Source organism: Oreochromis niloticus, linkage group LG15 (genome assembly GCF_001858045.2).
Source record: "Oreochromis niloticus isolate F11D_XX linkage group LG15, O_niloticus_UMD_NMBU, whole genome shotgun sequence".
Taxonomy (NCBI): Eukaryota; Metazoa; Chordata; class Actinopteri; order Cichliformes; family Cichlidae; genus Oreochromis; species Oreochromis niloticus.
In genome coordinates, this window is record NC_031980.2 from 24,407,080 (window position 1) to 24,424,127 (window position 17,048).

The 17,048-nt window shown below is 42.1% G+C and overlaps 1 protein-coding gene across 5 annotated transcripts in view; it reads right to left on the reverse strand.

The window, feature by feature from the left end:
• Nucleotides 1-13,053, reverse strand: part of snx14 (sorting nexin 14) — a 29,382-nt gene extending 16,329 nt beyond the window's left edge. For 3 of the 5 annotated variants that reach the window (XR_003214283.1, XM_019345698.2, XM_019345696.2), the window contains exons 1-19: nt 12,555-13,053; nt 11,099-11,219; nt 10,907-10,980; nt 8,283-8,361; nt 8,142-8,185; nt 7,970-8,057; nt 7,267-7,351; nt 6,962-7,118; nt 6,494-6,569; nt 6,181-6,225; nt 5,627-5,716; nt 5,138-5,252; nt 4,740-4,895; nt 3,360-3,484; nt 2,559-2,617; nt 2,225-2,266; nt 845-977; nt 564-753; nt 266-349 (exon numbers count right to left, since the gene is read on the reverse strand). Coding sequence is in view for 4 of the 5 variants with exons in the window: in XM_019345698.2 (XP_019201243.1) it covers nt 266-349; nt 564-753; nt 845-977; nt 2,225-2,266; nt 2,559-2,617; nt 3,360-3,484; nt 4,740-4,895; nt 5,138-5,252; nt 5,627-5,716; nt 6,181-6,225; nt 6,494-6,569; nt 6,962-7,118; nt 7,267-7,351; nt 7,970-8,057; nt 8,142-8,185; nt 8,283-8,361; nt 10,907-10,980; nt 11,099-11,219; nt 12,555-12,691 (1,900 nt within the window). In the remaining variant the exon portion in view is untranslated. The remainder of the gene's footprint in view (nt 1-265; nt 350-563; nt 754-844; nt 978-2,224; nt 2,267-2,558; nt 2,618-3,359; nt 3,485-4,739; nt 4,896-5,137; nt 5,253-5,626; nt 5,717-6,180; nt 6,226-6,493; nt 6,570-6,961; nt 7,119-7,266; nt 7,352-7,969; nt 8,058-8,141; nt 8,186-8,282; nt 8,362-10,906; nt 10,981-11,098; nt 11,220-12,554) is intronic. The other 2 variants (XM_019345699.2, XM_019345700.2) reach the window with 2 other exon arrangements.
• Between the last annotated feature and the right edge of the window lie 3,995 nt (nt 13,054-17,048).

Below are 17,048 nucleotides of genomic sequence, written 5' to 3' on the forward strand. Positions count from 1 at the left end.
TACCAACAGCTGAAATATATCACGGTCATTTGAGAAAGTGAGCTAGGTACATAGACTGTATATAAAGAAAGGACATAGCCAGCCTGTGGTTTATGGAATCCTTTAACATTAAAACCAGATTGAAGAGCCACCATAGTGTCTCCATCTCCATCTTACAAAGAATGTATATTTAGAACACTTTCATTTTCCACCTTTACCTTTCAGCCCTTTTTCAGCAGTGTCCATCTCTTATATACAGTCTTTGGTTTTGTAAACACTGCATTACCGTGGAATTCGGTGAGTTTTGACTCCAGAACGTAGAACTCCATATACTTCCTGTACACCAACCACTTGTCTGCTTCATGATCAGCTAAAGAAGACGAGAGCAAAAACCATTACATCATCTGACTGATGAGTCACAGAGTCTGGGCTACCTCACGGGACCATTTCTGATTAGATAACAAACAAACGTCTGTTCTGAGCAAACAAAACCTCAGTAAAGGTTATTTTCCTACAAACATCTTCAGGTTCGTCTGTGCAGGAAGAACCTGGCTAAGGTTTGTTCTTCCTCTCCGCTCGCTCACCGTTCTTCTTGTCGTTGCGCTCGACGTGGATGGAGAAGACTAGGATCCGCTCCTTCTTGATGTCGTCGTCGTCGTAGAAATCGATGTAGGGGATGGTGATGCTCCAGGCCAGAAGGTTCCTCTGAGGTTCAGGTGTGATGGCTGGCTCGTCGGGGGAGTCGTCTTCCATCACGACTGTGGCCTCCTCTACCTTCAGGACGGACAGAGGAGACTCACAACTAAGACATCGAGCATTGATGTGGAAAAACCCTCGATCTGTATTAAAATGCTGCTGCACTCACCGTATCTTCGTCGACGTCGGTCATGGCACTGGGCGGCAGTAAGGCGCCCTCCATGGTCGTGCTCTTGAACACACCTTTGATTTTACTGCCAATTCCTCTGATACCGAACGACTCCCCTCGTTTGGACGTGTTTCTAAAGATAAGAGAATATTTCATCTCGTTTCTCTGGAATCCATTTACCGCAGGACAAATTCACGCAGAGGATTTCTCTGTGCGCTACGACGTGCGACAAGTAAAATGTAATCAGAATACAATGATTTGCAAATAATGTCAAACTCGTATGAAGTTAAGTACAAAAGAGCACTGTGCTGCATCACTGTTCCGTTAACAGCACTCGGTCTACGTTTGGAAACTTGATAAACACTCTTTAGACTCAACAGCTCAGTTTGCTTTCATAGCACTCCAGATGTTTTCATATCTGGACTCAAACTTAAATCATTATAAACTTCCTGCTTCTTCTCCTTTACTTCTGGGGTTGTCTCTTCATACATGATCATCTTAATAACCTCTTTTTTTTACCATTACACGATTTTTCCAGCCTGTGTCAGCATTTCTTTTTTAAAGATACGTCATTAGATTTTTATGTAACACAGGTTTGAAATGACTTGCAGAAGAGTGCACTTTTTTTTTCATTATTATTATTGTTATTAGTAGTAGTAGTAGTAGTAGTAGTAGTCGTCGTCGTCGTCTCGGACACGACCTCCAGGAAGAAGAGGAGAACTGAGCTCGGATCACTTAAATTAAAGTGATGCTGTATGTTTTCACGCCTGTAATCTGCGTTTCACACACTGATGCGTGCTTTATTCCTGCCAGCATGCTGACATTAGTGTATGTTAGCCTGGTAGCAGCAGGAAAAAGCTTTCTGGACAGATGTTATAAAAGTCCGCAGTGACAGTCCTCCAGTTATCAGTGAGTTAAGAGATTCTACAGAGACTTTGCAGGAATGGTAGATATATACATATAACAAACACGAGGAAAAGCAGAACATGTCCACTTATAAAAATGTGTTTCTAAAATCACAGCAGAAAGAATTTTGTGTTTTGCAGGACATTTGGGGAAAAACTCTTTGCCTTTCTAGCACTGAACGCATGACTGCTGAGTCCTGAATCACGAACAGTAACTAAAAATGAAAAATCAGTGTCAGGCAAAAATGCAAATGCAATGCAAAGACTCAGTGCTGCTCATCCGGGCACAAGGAGAAATTCTAATGACTCTCCAGCATCTTTATTCCATTTTCTCAAGCAGGAGGTTAAAATTGCTGAGTGAGCATCACGTAAACAAATCTGCGGTCAGCAGTGCTCTATCTGCATGCATCATACCGTGTGCTGTTTGCAGGCAGAGTTTCAGTGCAGACGAGCAACATGCTGATCGAGTGCTTACCTGGTCTCATCCCAGCTGAAGCTTCTGGAATAAGAAGCACATCTAAAGACGGGCGTTTGGACAAAAAAACAACCTCAGAGAAATAAACGTGAGCACAGCGAGCTGCTCTGATTGTGTGCTGCCTCACAGTGGTTTACGGTGGTTACTGCGAACACAACGCTCAAAATGAGGAGGAACAAACCAAATTACTCAGACGTGTTTATTGTCATGCACGCATTGACAAATTTGTGTTTTCAGAATAAATGCTCCCCCCCCGCCTTTCATTTTTACTTTTTAATTTTTTTTTTAAACACCTATCAAAATAAACACATGAAGTTTAGTTCAAATCACAAACCTGCTGACTTTCGAGTTCCTTGCTGGAGACTCCGCCCCCTTCAGCAGGTGTCTGAAGTACTGCACAGAGAAGAGACAAAGGTACATAAGTAGTGACTAATATGAGATTCTCAAAGTCCTGATAAATGTATGATGGGGTGTAATCAAAATATTTCAGAGAAAAGGAGAAGAGCAGTCAAATTTAAATCAGGTACACATTTTTGAACACATTTTTGATCCAAATGTGTGAAAAAGAATAGGTAAATAATCTTGTAAAAAAGTATTTTAAGTGTAACAAATAGAAGTCAGATCTACTTTCCCTTCATTTATATAACTTACAGCTTCGTGTATATACAGCTATTACCTCAACACTGTTAAAGAATAAGAAATTAAACTCACTTCCGGCTCCATAATTCTATTCTTGGACTCTAGAGTAACTTTGCATGATTCACAGTTCAGAATAATCTTTATGTGTCACACACTGGACTTTGAGTGCAGATCCTTAGTTATTATGTTAAAAACTTTTTTTAGGCCCCTGTGTTTGAGCCAAGCTTCTCCTAATTGGCTGCCCCTCACAAATGTAAGATCTACCATATTAGGGATATCGGCTCTCTATGACATCATAATGAGCCAAGAGTGGAATAAACTGTCTGAAGCTGAATTTTTGGAGCAGGCTGGGCTTTTGGCTGAGGTTAAGCCATGCATCTATGACACAGTGGAATGAACACGGCAGCTAACAGCTGAAGCACAAACCGGTGACCTTGTGATGTTGTTCTGTGATGTGCTGCCTTTGTGTGGGTCAGTCTGGGTGCAGAGGTCTTACCTCATCGCTGTGACAGAATATGGGCGTGAAGACTCTTTCCAGCAGAGACAGGACATGCTCGTACGCCTCAAACAGGCAGCGCATCTGCTGCAGCTTCACCACCTCAGTGTACGGACCTTTGGCGACTGACAGAGAACACGAGCTGATGTCACTGCGTGCTTCCGCTTATTGAGTTACGGAGCTTAGAGAACATGCTATATACACAGATAACACGGGCACATCAAACACCATGGTAGCAGTCGCGTTTCACAGTTTCCATAGACTGAATTTTGGATCAGATTAAACCTGAGCGGCTGTTTTCCATCAGCGTCCACACATACGAGGTTCCAAAATCTTTATGCGCACAAAGCACAAACAATTTTTTTTCTTTGTAAGAATAACCAGAACGTGTGCAATACACAGAAGATAAACAGAAATATATAAAGTGTCCAACTCAGAGCAGTAAATTCAGCAGCTGCTTCAGTAAACACAGGATTTAACCAAATGTATACCAACACTTCGGCCGTCATTGTGTAAAGCTATCCCCACAGGCTAACAGGGGAGAATGTGCATGAAAACACAGTCAGTGCACACAGCTGAGGCAATGAGCTTACACTCCCAGAAGCTGAGTGCCAGAAGAGTTTGCATGGCCAGCTGTGTATACGGTCGATAATCAGAGCGGATGTTCGAAACAAAATATTAATATTAAAATATTTCAGTTTAAACTGATGCAAACACCAGCTGTGGGTCCACAAGCTGTGAAATGAAACACCATCTTCACCCGCGCAGGTTCACGATGTTCGATATCAAACACCATTTGGATACAAACGGAGCCACGACACAAACAAAACTTTCCATCTTCGCCCTGCTGCTGCCGGGAAAAATCTCACACAATCAGTCACCTAAGGTATAATAACAATGGTGATAAATGTGATGGCACTGATTGGCTGGTGTTTAGACCTGTAATTGCGCTCATTGGACCATTTTTGACCACGCTTATTTAACCAAGAAAAAACAATGCTATGTAAACTGGCCAACGCAATGAATTAGCAATAATTTAGTAGTTTTTGGTGATCTTTACCTTTTTTGGGGGGGTCAAATCAGTGCCAGTTTGTTACAGGTAATCACTGGATTTAAAAAAAACTTGTGTAGAACTGGACATTAAACGCTTCCAAAACACTCTGTATCAAGAAATTTGATGGAATTTGAAGAGTATTTCATAAGAAAATTCAGAGTTTAATTTTAGAAATGTGAATTAAATCATTCACAATCTGCCGCCTGCAGTTACCGAGCATCATACAACACAGCTCATCTCTGAGCTTTCACATTTAAGCTTCAGGTCAGGTGACAGGTGTTAAAGCCTAAAGGCGAGGTAACGATCTTGCAAACAGCAACTCTCACCATTTCTTATCTCTTCTACGATGAACGGGTCGAAACTGATCTTGTCGATGCTCTCCTCGAGGCAGTACGTCTCGTACATGTGCACCACCTCGCCGTGCAAATGCAGCAGCTCAGAGTCGCTCAGCTCGGGACGAAGGATCTTATCGTTAAGCTCCTCTGGGAAAAAAAAAAGTTTTATACAGTCAACCCGACACATTTAATATAACATTATAACAGGGTCCAACAGGGACTTCACTGCATGTCTAAGAACTCATGATGACAAAAAAAACTTTATTAATCAAGTTACAAACTGCTTGACAGAGAAACATTTTCACGCTTGCTGCATGTAAGTGGAGCAAAACTGTTTACAGGACGAGCTGTCTGAGGAGATCAAATGTATGGATAACGTCTTCTCTTACCCACGGCGAGGCAGAACTGCAGCACGTGCACGGCTCCTTCCTGCTTCAGGAAGTTCATGAATCGAAAGAGGAGATCCTGCTGCTCCCTGATCTCTTTCAGCTCCAGCTTCAGCACCTGTAGCACCGCACAGGGAGGCTCAGACAAGCTTCAAAAATAAATCTGCACCAGATTCACACAGGCTAAGAACAAAAGGGGATCATGTTTTAGCCACAACACTGATCTCTATTTACCATATAACGTTTATTATTATTGTTATTAGGAACACCAGTTCAGTAATTGTATATACACTTCAATTTATATATTACAATTTAATTTACGAAGTTGGGACAGCGCTGTTTAAGTTGACTTAAATTGCTTTAAATATAAACGATTCCCAGCTCTATAAGGAAAAGTGTGATCAGACCTTCATTCTTAGTTTGAGCTGCTGAAGTCACAGCAGTCTGGAGGAAAAGCTTTTCTCCTGTCCTGTTGCACTCTGAGGTACTTACAGACGGCTTCTGGCTTCTGACTTGATGCGTTTCTTCGTATTTCTGTAAAAATGGAACCAGTGGAGAGGGAGGCTCTGTGGCTGGCTCCGGCTGGACAGGACAGATTCAAAGAGGCCATTAATTCAGAACAATTCACTACAATTAAATGAATTGATTTGAGTATAAATGAGTGAAAAAAAAAAGACTCTTCATCCTTAATGTGTTTGTTTTCCATGCTGGACACACTGTATGTTATAGGTCCACTGTGCAGGATTTAGATCACCTACAGGCCGGACTCAAGTCTGATGTTTAGAGTTAGCCTTGTTCATAACATTAAACCTTATCAGACCCTGAAATCACCCTCAGCCAGCTCAACGCGGAGCTTATAAAGGAGCTGACAGGCTGAAGTGAAAGGTGGTTGGTTTTAATTCAGCTGGAGATAACTGGATTAAAATGAGCCTCCTGAATCTACACTGTGACACGGTCTGTCATAGCAATGTCGGCTCTCCTCCACTCCTCCACACTTGACCTTTAAACTTTGTGGGGCGCAGATAAAAGGAAGGCGGTTCACTTACTGGAGTATCATCAACAAAATGGAGCACCATGAGGTTCACTGTATCCTGAAAAGGAGGAGAAACAGGACATGATGTAAAACATTTTTTATACTGTCACAGCGTTTCATCATCACATTAGGATTCATATTGTATAAAACATTTATAATTTCACCACTTTAACAGATAATCTTGATTAATTTTGTTTTAATTTATATATTTTTATGTGATTGAGAAAATGCAGTTCAACAGTTCAAAACACTGAATTGATTTGGGGATTTTACGTACACATATTTGCACCAAAGATGCAGACAGACGCGATCACGTGGCTACTTACAGGGTCGGCCATGAAGTCCATGGTTGGTAGGATGACGGATCCAGCCATCACCTCCCGTAGCAGCAGAGCCAGAGACCTGCACCACATGAAGCAAAAACCAAAGCTCAGAAATTTATCAGAAACTCTGCCTGAGACTCCCGCGATGCATGAAGTCGTATAAGAACACCTAAAGAGGCAAGAGAGAAGGTTTATGGTCTTTTAGATCCGACCGACTCGGAACTTGATGGACAGATTAGAACATTTCAGAGTATCCAAGAAGAAACCAGCTGCAAACCAACTTCAGATAAGTGGAAGAAATCGATGGATGGCTGGAAACTGGACTGAAAATCTCCTGTTCAGAGTTTGAGAGCTACAATGGTAATCTAAGAGAAAGAACAGAAATTGTCTCTGCACGGCGGAGCGACGAAGGTGTGAAAATTTCAAAAAGCCTCAGATGCAGAAAAACACTTCATTCGGTCGTTTCTGTACCTGCAGTCTGTGGCTTTGGGAGGCATGACATAGGGAAACAGCATCTCCGTGAGCTTCCTCAGGTACAGCAGCTCGTCTCTCCGGCTGTGCAGAGCGACGTGGAGGTTGGCGCCGTATTCGTCTAGAGCTGCCTGCTGCAGGCCGTCCACAGTCTTCACTACAAACAGACATAAATATTAGGGTGCAACCCTGCACCAAGTAAACCCCACGCCACACAAACACAGCCAGCAAGCTTCCCACAGACGACTGAATATAACACGCATTTTAGAAATGAAGCACAAGCAGACTCCGGTCCACGTGCATACCTCTTTGGTGGGCTTTTGCAATAATTTCAATGTGCTTCATCGCAGCTTTCATCACTTTGTCTGCAAACACAGCTGGGATATCAACCTGCCAACAGTGACAATTAACACAAAAATCATCAAAAATAGGCACCAGAAACGGCGGGTGGCAGTCATTAAAAACAGCACTGCATCCGATCCGTTTGAGATTTGGAACATGTTTCTGAACAGAAATCTGAGTAATCCAGTTGATTTAATTTTACTGTAGCAAACAGAAAAACTGACAGCTCCAGGAGAGTTCACTGACACTTCCAACAAAATAGAGCCAAACAAGCTTTGTTACTAAATATGTTATTATTATTATTATCATCATTATTATTATGTAAAATTTTACAATATATATTATTTTTTTCTTATCTTTAAGCTCGGCTATAATCAATTAAACTTCACACGCTACTTGTAATTGGATAAGTAATTATAGCAAATCTGATTAGGTTAAGGGCCGAGGAATTACAGCGGTTATACTTCTGTTTATTTCTAAAAATCAACCACATAAACAATGTCATAAAAACTTGTGGCTTTGGAAACATATTGAAGGTTTTTTAAATAATCTTTCATACTATTCATAAACTGGATTTCACTCTAAACCAGCTGCTGATCTAATTTTCAGTGGAGCAAATCTGTAATCCTCTCACTGGTGAGTTTGTTTTGTGAGACCGAACATCACCTTCTGAGCTCGGCGGACGAGCACCGACGCAAAGAAGCGAAAAGTCATCCTCAGTTCATCCAAACACGCCTCGTCATCTGTGATGTCTCTGAAACCAGAGGCGGCAGTTTTAAAAAAAACAAACGTCTTTACCAGTACATGGATAAAGACATGCTTTGAGCTGTCCTCCTACCTGTACCAGGGGTACACAAAGTTCTCAAGGACTAACTCGAACACCTGCGAGGGGGGGGGACAGTAGAGAGGTCAGAGAGGACCACATAATCACATCTGGATGTTTCACTTAAGCACATGTCCAGCTGTTGAGCTGAGGTACCTCTGCTACTGAGGCGTCCACCTTTGAATGAACCTTCAGGTCCAACCATGGCTGATAGTTTTCTAGGAGAAGTGTCGGCCTGCGGTGAATGAAAGAAAGTCAGTCAGGTTTATTTTTGGAGTTGATCCGGTGGGGGAGGTGTGGGATGCCAGATCAGGTTCGGGCTCTCCTCTCTGCTCTCTCCTGTCTTGTCTCTTTTGTCTTAATTCTCTCTATCACCTTTTCTATCCCTTTGAAGAAGTCAGGCTCCATAAATATTAAAGAGGTAAATATTACTTCTCAGTTGCAGTGAATTAATAGAAGAAAATAAATTGTAGAAAACTAAACAGAAGAAAGTAGAAGAGAAATAACAATTTAACATAAACCAGTGACACACTCTGGGGCCTGATCAACCCTGGGAGGGCCTCCTTGGATGAGTCAGGACAAGTCAGGCATAAGTTAAAACGTCTCTCTCGTTTCATCTCAGACAGCGCTGCCATAAAATTCCTCACCTGTTGATTAATATATGCATCCAGGCTTTACATCACTGCCATCTTGTGGCAGCAGTCAGCAATTGTTGAAAGCTTCTTAAAAATCGCATAAGAGACCATAGCCATCTTTGTTTAGAGGGCGTGTCCATCTCCCATTAACAGTCACTGGAGCTGGCAAGCCTCTCAGCTTGCCCAGCTCCAGTGACTCTTTCTGGGGGTTTGCACATGCATTGGGGAAAAATCTGACAGCAGCAAACTGATAAGAGACCAGCGTGCATGACAAGGTGCCAGTGGCTGTGCTTTCACTGCTCTCAGTGCAGTCACGGCCAGCACTCTATAACAGCAGTAATAACTTACAATTCTTCAGCCAGGAAGGAGTGCAGAAAGGTGAAAATATCCATGTAGACCCCAGACAGGCGGCACAAACTGCATGTTAATATCTAATCAAATGTATTTTGTTAAATTGGTACATAAATAAATTGCAGAGGAATTGAGGTACAGTAATCATCTGGCTTATTCTGAGGTTTGAAAAATGGTGGTTATCTTCTCAGTTTAACCTGTCAGTGTCAAGCCCCACACAGGAACGTAGAAGTGGAGGTTTTTGTGTTGCGAATGGATTTAAAGATGTTGCCAGATTTTTAAAAATAATAAGAAGAATAGTTGAGAACTATTATCTATTCTCTGCAGTTTGATTTACTTTGAAACATCTCAGAGCTCAGCCATCTCTGTGAAGCTCTCGAAAAAATCCACAAATAAAGTTTGATTATCTGATCATGAAATGTGTTTCCTTGATTAAGACCAAAACATTTCTGCTGTTAACTAATCAGCCGACAGTACTGCTAATCTTTCAGACTAACATCATCTGTTAAACCAGAGCTTCCCAAAGTGTGGGGCCCGCCCCCTAGGGGGGGCGCAGAGCCATTGCAGGGGGGGTGCGGTATGAAAAGAACAAAAAAAAAAAAAAAAAAAAAAAAAAAAAAAAAGAGTGCTTGGACACTGTGGACAGGTTTTTGACGGGGCTCCCACATAAACGCAAAGCAGGAGATGAAGCATCGCCAAATATGTTTCCAAACCAACTTCCTTCCAAGCCAAAGACAGGAAAATATGGTGAAGCATATCTTCCCTTTGGCTTCACCTGCACAAGTGCCAAGGTAGCTCTCCCCTGCAAAATTAGTTTCCCTGCGTCGGGAGCAGCGCTGGGCTCTCCAAATCACGGACAAACAATATCCCACATTCTTGATTTTTAGTTCACAAACACTTCTTGTAATGACTAACTACTCCTGACATTTTGGACATGTTAGCTCTTTATGCAGTAAAGTTACAGTGGGATACAAATAATATCAGGCTGATCCTGCCGTAATTTGTTCCCCCGGTTCAAATCACAGACAAACAGTATCCCACAGCTGTTTATCTGTTTAAACCCATTTTGCACAGAGAGGCATTTTTTGAAAAATGTATTGATAACAATGTTGAATATTATTACACAGGGAAAAACAACTACACGTAAAATAATTACACCGTGACGCCTCTGCCTTTCTAAATGCAGGGACAGTAACTGCGTGTGTATATGCAAGCGTGTAAAACCTGATGATAGTCAGATTAACAGTATTTTGTCTCTATCTGCCATTCTGCAATTCATCTCATGTTAACAATAACGTGGCGCACAGCGTGATGTGAAAAGAGGCACGTACCTTTGATATTGCGTGACGAACTCTGTATTCCTCGTCCACACGTAAACGCAAAAAAGGAGTTTTAAATTATCTCCGTTTTCGGTGAATCGCAACGCTGTTTACATGTTGACGAAAAGCCCAAATGCATAGAAACAGCTGTGTTTTCAAAAATACTCGTGTAGGTGTGGACGCAGCGTAAAAGAGTTAGTGTATTTTATTACTACCTGTAATTTATTGCCGTTTACTTGTATTTGCTTAATTGTTTACTAAATGTTTGAGGTGTGAAATAAACCGCAATGGAGTTTGTAAACAAAATATGGGTGTGTGTGTTTGGAGGATGTGTTTGTGCAGGGGGGGGTTAGGTGGTGGGGGGCGCGAACATTTTTCTTGTGAAAAAGGGGGGCCTGGCAAAAAAAGTTTGGGAACCACTGTGTTAAACGTTTTCTAGTCTGAACGCATGGGGTCAGAGGTCACGTGAACGTACCTGTGACGCTTGCATTTGACCTTCCCGCACACGGCACAGCTGTGACCCAGAGGAAACAGTTCCTGCTCCCGTCGCTGTGCAAAGGAAGAGAAACATCAGTCAGTAACGATGTACACTTTATCACAGAGAACCTGTCTGTGTGCAGAAATCATCATTCAGTCAGAGCCTCTCGGGTAAAGGTGTGTGCCTCACTCTGCTCCTGGGCTTCACGGTGAACAGGACGCTGGGAAGGAGAGTCTCTGGTCCCAGGGAGCAGTAGAAAGTGGCAAAACCAGCCAGGAGCGACCAGAACACCATCAGGATGTGAATATACCTGCAGGGAGAGCATCACACACTCTCTATGTGAGTGAGGAGATGAACTGGGGCACCACCTAGTGTTCACTCCCTGAGAACTGCAGCTATGGACGTGTGATTTCCATAAACACACGGTCATATATTCTATTTCAGGCAAAGTAAAGAAAACCTGAGGTTTCTGATACTTTCAGCTTCTGAAAAAAAATCTGAAAAACAAAAACATGGCAAAGGAACAAAAGTAGAAACTGGTTCTAGCTTTTATTTTGCATTATTTATGTGTGACAGAGCAAACTCATGCTTCCTATTGTAAATATCCATGTAATTTAGAACAAACATCTGAGACAGAATAGCTCCATCCACCTGCTGTTCAAACCTTCTGTTTATGCGGGGACAGCCATTCAGAAGAAAGCTGGCTTAAACAGCTTGTTTTAGATACACCTTGAACTGAGGGGCTGCATTAAGGCCCAGTATAAGACAGACTCATGCAAAACTATTTCAGTAGAGTCCAAGAATAAAAAGACAGGAGTTCAAGCTGAAAGTGGGAGAGTTGAAGATGTTAACATTTTCTATGGGAGTGACCAGGATGGACCGGAATAGAAATGAGTCCATCAGAGGGACAGCTCAGAGTTAGAGAGGTGAGGCTGAGATGGTTGGACACGTGCAGAGGAGGGAGGGTGGATATACTGGAGCTGCCAGGCAGGAGGAAAAGAGCAAGAACTCAGAGGAGATTCATGGATGTAATGAAGGAGTACAGGCAAAGGGTTGACAGAGGAGGATGCTGAGACAGGGCGAGATGGAGGCAGATGGTCCACTGTGACGACCTCTAAAGAAGATTTGTACCCAACAGGGGTTTTCATAGTTTAAAGTGGACCTTTGAGGGGGATGCTACACACCTAAGCATGACTGGACTGCATGTAGTTTAGGCAAAGAGTGGATGTTACCTGGCTTTGAAGATGCCTGTGCACTTCCCATTTTATTTTTTGGTCATTTTTAAGCAAAACTTAAGCAAATTCAATGTGATTTTTCTTTGGAGGAAACCTATAAGCAAAAAAAGCCAGATACACAGGAAAGACCTGCCTAATTAACTGCCTGTAGTGTTTGAGGAAATGTCAAGTGTTTACATTTTGTGAAATAAAGTATGCCGAATTGGCCTTTGGCACTTCTTTGTTTGTTCTGTGACTTCTGTTGTAAAGATAAATGTCCGGGAGGTGCTCTGTATAGAACAAAGCTTAAAAACTAAATATTCTCAGGCAGGTTCTGCCTTGCGCCTGCTCCTTCCTCTACTGACTGACCAGGTGCAGGTCACAGTGCTCGTCGATGAATCTTCCAGGTGAACGGGGTCATGTGAGCTCACCTGTTGAGCAGCACCGTTAGCGCGAGCATAGACACCAGGACGAAGCAGGTGAGCGGATACTGACGGCCGGCTTCCCGCAGGACGTCCACTTTCAGCCGCCGCTTCACGTCCTCCACACACGTTAGTATTCCCGCCATCCGGTCAGAGCAGTGGTAGCTCGGACATGACCAGAAACAGCCGGGGACGGCTCGGGCCTGATCCGGACTTTCTCCCGCACAGCCTGACAGTACACGGCTAACCCTCCGGGTGTCGCGGGCATTAGCCTGAACGTAGCGCCTAGCGTCAGAGCCGTGACTCTACCAGCCACAAAAACAGGCTCCACGGCACGAGCCGAGGCTGCTGCGCACTCTGCTCCCGAACAAAACCCACTTTCTTCACTTTACAAAGTTTTCACTTCATGGTTTCCGAATAGTTTCCGACGTCCGACACACTTCCTCAACAGATGGAAGGAGTTGTAATCCCACCGCGGGTTGCCAGGTCTATGGAAAAACGTAAAAATCATCGGTACCCACCTCTTTAAAGGCTCTCTGATGGGCGCATGACTAGCAGATAAACACGTTTCAAACACAATCAGCTGAAACGGAGGGTGGGATTTTTCCACTTGATACGTCAGTAAACACGGATTACTATTTATTTTATTTATGTTTGTAGAAAGAAGTGTCCTTTAAAGTGTAAACATTAAAGAAGTATCAGATTCATCTAGTTACTTTGATTTTAGGACAGTCGGAATTTTATTTTTGATATTATGTTTAGAACTGAAGAAGCTTCTCGGATGATAGGTGAAACGTCTTCAAGCAACTCAAAGAAGTCCAGACGCTTTTCTTTGCAAATTCCTTTGATATTATGTTTACTTATCGTATTTTTTTTTTAAAGTTGCCAGGAGTTTAAAGGTCAAAATTAGATGTCTAAGATGTATAGTTCACTATAATTAAAACACATACAACTTCATGATTTTTTTTTTTTAATTCAGCCGCTGCAATAATAGAATATACTGATTTAATCAGTTACATGCCAAAAACAAAATTGTGAATTTATTTTCTATTGAAACACTGGACTCCCAGTATTGCTTATAAATCAGTTAAACATCGAGCTGTGAATTACTGTGGGTCACGTACTTTAATCAAATTATTTTTTATTCAGTTAATATACAGATTATCTTTCTTGAGTAAAGCATTTTACTATAACTGTATGAAGCCGTGACTTCTTCAGCAGACATGGCAACCCTGGACCAAAGCAACGCCACTTCCGGTAAGGCGGTTTGTTTTGATAAGTTTACAGTGAGAATTAGAAATGCTGGAGGTTGATCATTAAAAAGAGAGTTTCTGTTCTTTAACTAGTAAATAATCTGACATCAGGTTTTTCATAACAAGTTTATTGTGCGATAATTTAAAGCTCAAGGGGACCGGACATTCTCATTTCTGATCTGTTTTAAATTGGATATTCAAAACTGGGTATCTACAGAAGCATATACATCACAGACATAAATGCTGATGTTTGGTCACTTCCATTTTGCAGATGGACATGCAAATAATCCTTACCAGGAGCAGCCAATCACACTCTAGACTTTTCTTTTGAGCTTGGGTTGAGCTAAGGCGTTTAAACAAATGTTAAACATCACTAATATATTTCTAGGCCCTCTGAAATGTGATTAAGCACTGGCAAAATTCAAAATAGAAGACAGAGCCGAGTTCAAAGTCCATGGCTTTATTAGAAAAATAGGTTTACATCACCTCGCTGTACAGTATAAAACAATTCATCTGCAAACTGCAAATACACTCGTTAGCAAAAACAAACAAAAACACATTGTTGACCCATAAAATCAAGTCTGGTCTAACGTGGAAACAAACACTAATGTGGCTCTATTTTCCCCCCACAGAGGAGGCGGTGGCGGCAGCAGCACAGCCCTCAGAGATGGGACAAAGCTCAACATGAGACCAAGACTCTGGGCTCATGTCAAAGGTCACAACACAAGGCAGAGACACAAAAATGCACTGAAAGGAGCTTAAAGGAGAAATCCAACCTCACATCGTCCTTCCAAAGGCCACAATGCATCGACTCTGGAGCCGCCTATCTCCCAATATTCCTCTACTTTAAAAGGGACGTGTAACAGATCGTCCTTTTCTTTCTACTAATCGATCAGAGTGATTGATCTCTCTGTGCGGGTAGAACAAAGATGAAAGCGTCATGGTGGGGCTAACATCACCAAAACCTAGTGACCAAACCATTCCCCTCCAAACGAGTTTCTAAACAAAATAATTTAATTATTCATTCATTATATTTTCATTATTACAAGTTCTGAAATTATTGAAAATGCTCAAACTGGTGCAACACCACAAAAACAGAGTTTATCGATGCCATAGAAGTATACATTTCAACTTTTATGCTCAGAGATCATATCTCTCATGAGAGCAGATGCTACATACTCAATTAAAATTTAAGCTCTAAAGGATGACAGATGTTTACGTGTTTAGAGACGAGTGTTTTTAAAAACACTGACTTATGGGTGTTTCTACAAAAGATGAAAAGGGGGGGAGGGGGGAAGGCATCATCCCTTTTATTAAATATTTTCAAAATATAGTATTTTAACAGAAACATCAAGTGGAAAACAAGTTGCCAGTATTCCTGCAGAACACATTTAAAATGTTTAAAAAAAAAAAAAAAAAAAAAAAAAAAAAAAAAAAACAGGAACACAGGCTCTATGGGCCAAATCTACGTCTCCTTGTTCGAGTGGCGTGACGACATAACTGCAGTGGCCTTTTACGGCTGTCGGGGTTAAAAAAAATGAAAAAAATAAATAAAAGAGCCTTTATCTGACATTGAGAGCATAAAAACTTATTTCTTTTAACTTTTATCCTTTGAAGAAATTCATTTTCTTCTTTTCATTCAAATAAAACCACAGACCAAAGTCTGCATTTCCCTCCAACATTTAACGCTGAAAGAACAGACAGATGTTAAAATGTTTTACTCTCACTTCAACATGTCTGACTATATTTTTACTCTTTTTAACCAGTTTTAAATCGCAGGAGTATAAAACCAAATATCCAGAGTTGATCCAACGAAGTGTTAAAACTACTTTCAGGTTCTTTGGTTGGTCATTTTCCTCTCAATCAAAACGAGCCCTAAACTCCCACCCTTCCAAATACTGAGCAGCCAGTGGTGGATTTCTCCTTTACACTCACACCAGTGAGAAGACATGAGTCAACACCACAGGTAAATTTCTCAAGCACATACATACATGGCATGATAGTCTACAGAGGCATACATACAATGCAAAACATGTAACCCATTTTCTCCCAGACCTGGCAGGATCTCACATGACATCCTAAATCTGTAGTAAAGACAGCTGTCGGGTCAGGCTGTGGAAGACATGAAGAAGAGGAGGAGGGCTGTGGTTTTCAGGCCTTACAAATAAAAGACAAAATCTGTCCATTAACTTCATTGTCACTCAGTTCATGTACAAAGACAGCAAAAAAGGCATGTTCAGGCTCGCTCCCACAGGACCGGCCGGTGCCAGGTCTCAGCAAGAACCTCAATTAAATCAAGTGCTCTGCTGCAAGGCCGGAGAGGCTCGAGCCCCGTCTCAGTTTCCTCAAGTAGGTGATCCGAGGCGTTTCCGTGAAACCGAGGTAGCTCGTGAACCAGTTTTCCTGCGAGACCCAGGTGACGGGACCTCACACGTCTCAGTCCAAAAACTCAGAAACAACAAGTCCCACTGCACCACTCCAATTTAAAAAGAAAAAAAAAAAAAGTGCAAAGCCTTTTCCAGAAGGATATCCATCGTGACCTCAGTACATCTCACATGGCTGTCTTAGGGTTGAAGGAGGTGGGGTTTACTCTTCTGATCATCTTCAAACATGGCAGTTCGAAGACTATCAAAAACAAAATGAAAAAAAACCTTCCTCCTTTACATTAAAAATAAGAAAAAAATAAAATAAAATAAAAGGCTGGACAACCATTGGACCATTGAGTCAGCTGACCTTACCATTTCATCCACCGAAGCCTGCAGCGTGCGTCGCCGTCAGTCCTCATAGCAACACATCAGGACCAGCCTCGCCCCCTTTTTCCTGCTAGTCAGGTAACAAAAGGAAGCAATTAGAGAACGGAAAACAGATCGCATCACATCTACACACATTTACAGTTTCTGGAGCTCACACGCACAAGCTCAGACGTTAACATGCACATGACAATGCCTTAAAGAGAAGACGGCGAGCAGAGTCAGCCGGGACGGTTATTAAAGGTAAAACCGAGGTGCGGCAGGTGAGACGCGGCTTAAGACAGACAGAGGGAGGAGGGGAGGAAGGTAAGTGGGCAGGTGAGGGGGTAAGAGCAGCCATCATTATCAGTAAAAGCAAAAGGGGAGTAAAATAAAAACAAACACCTAGAAGCAGGTCATGCACAAGAGCACAATTATCAGACCTCCAGAGTAAGACATGCAAGATTAGTATCCAGGCCTTCAACAGCTAAGTAGATCCTTCTGGGACAAGGAAAAGCTTC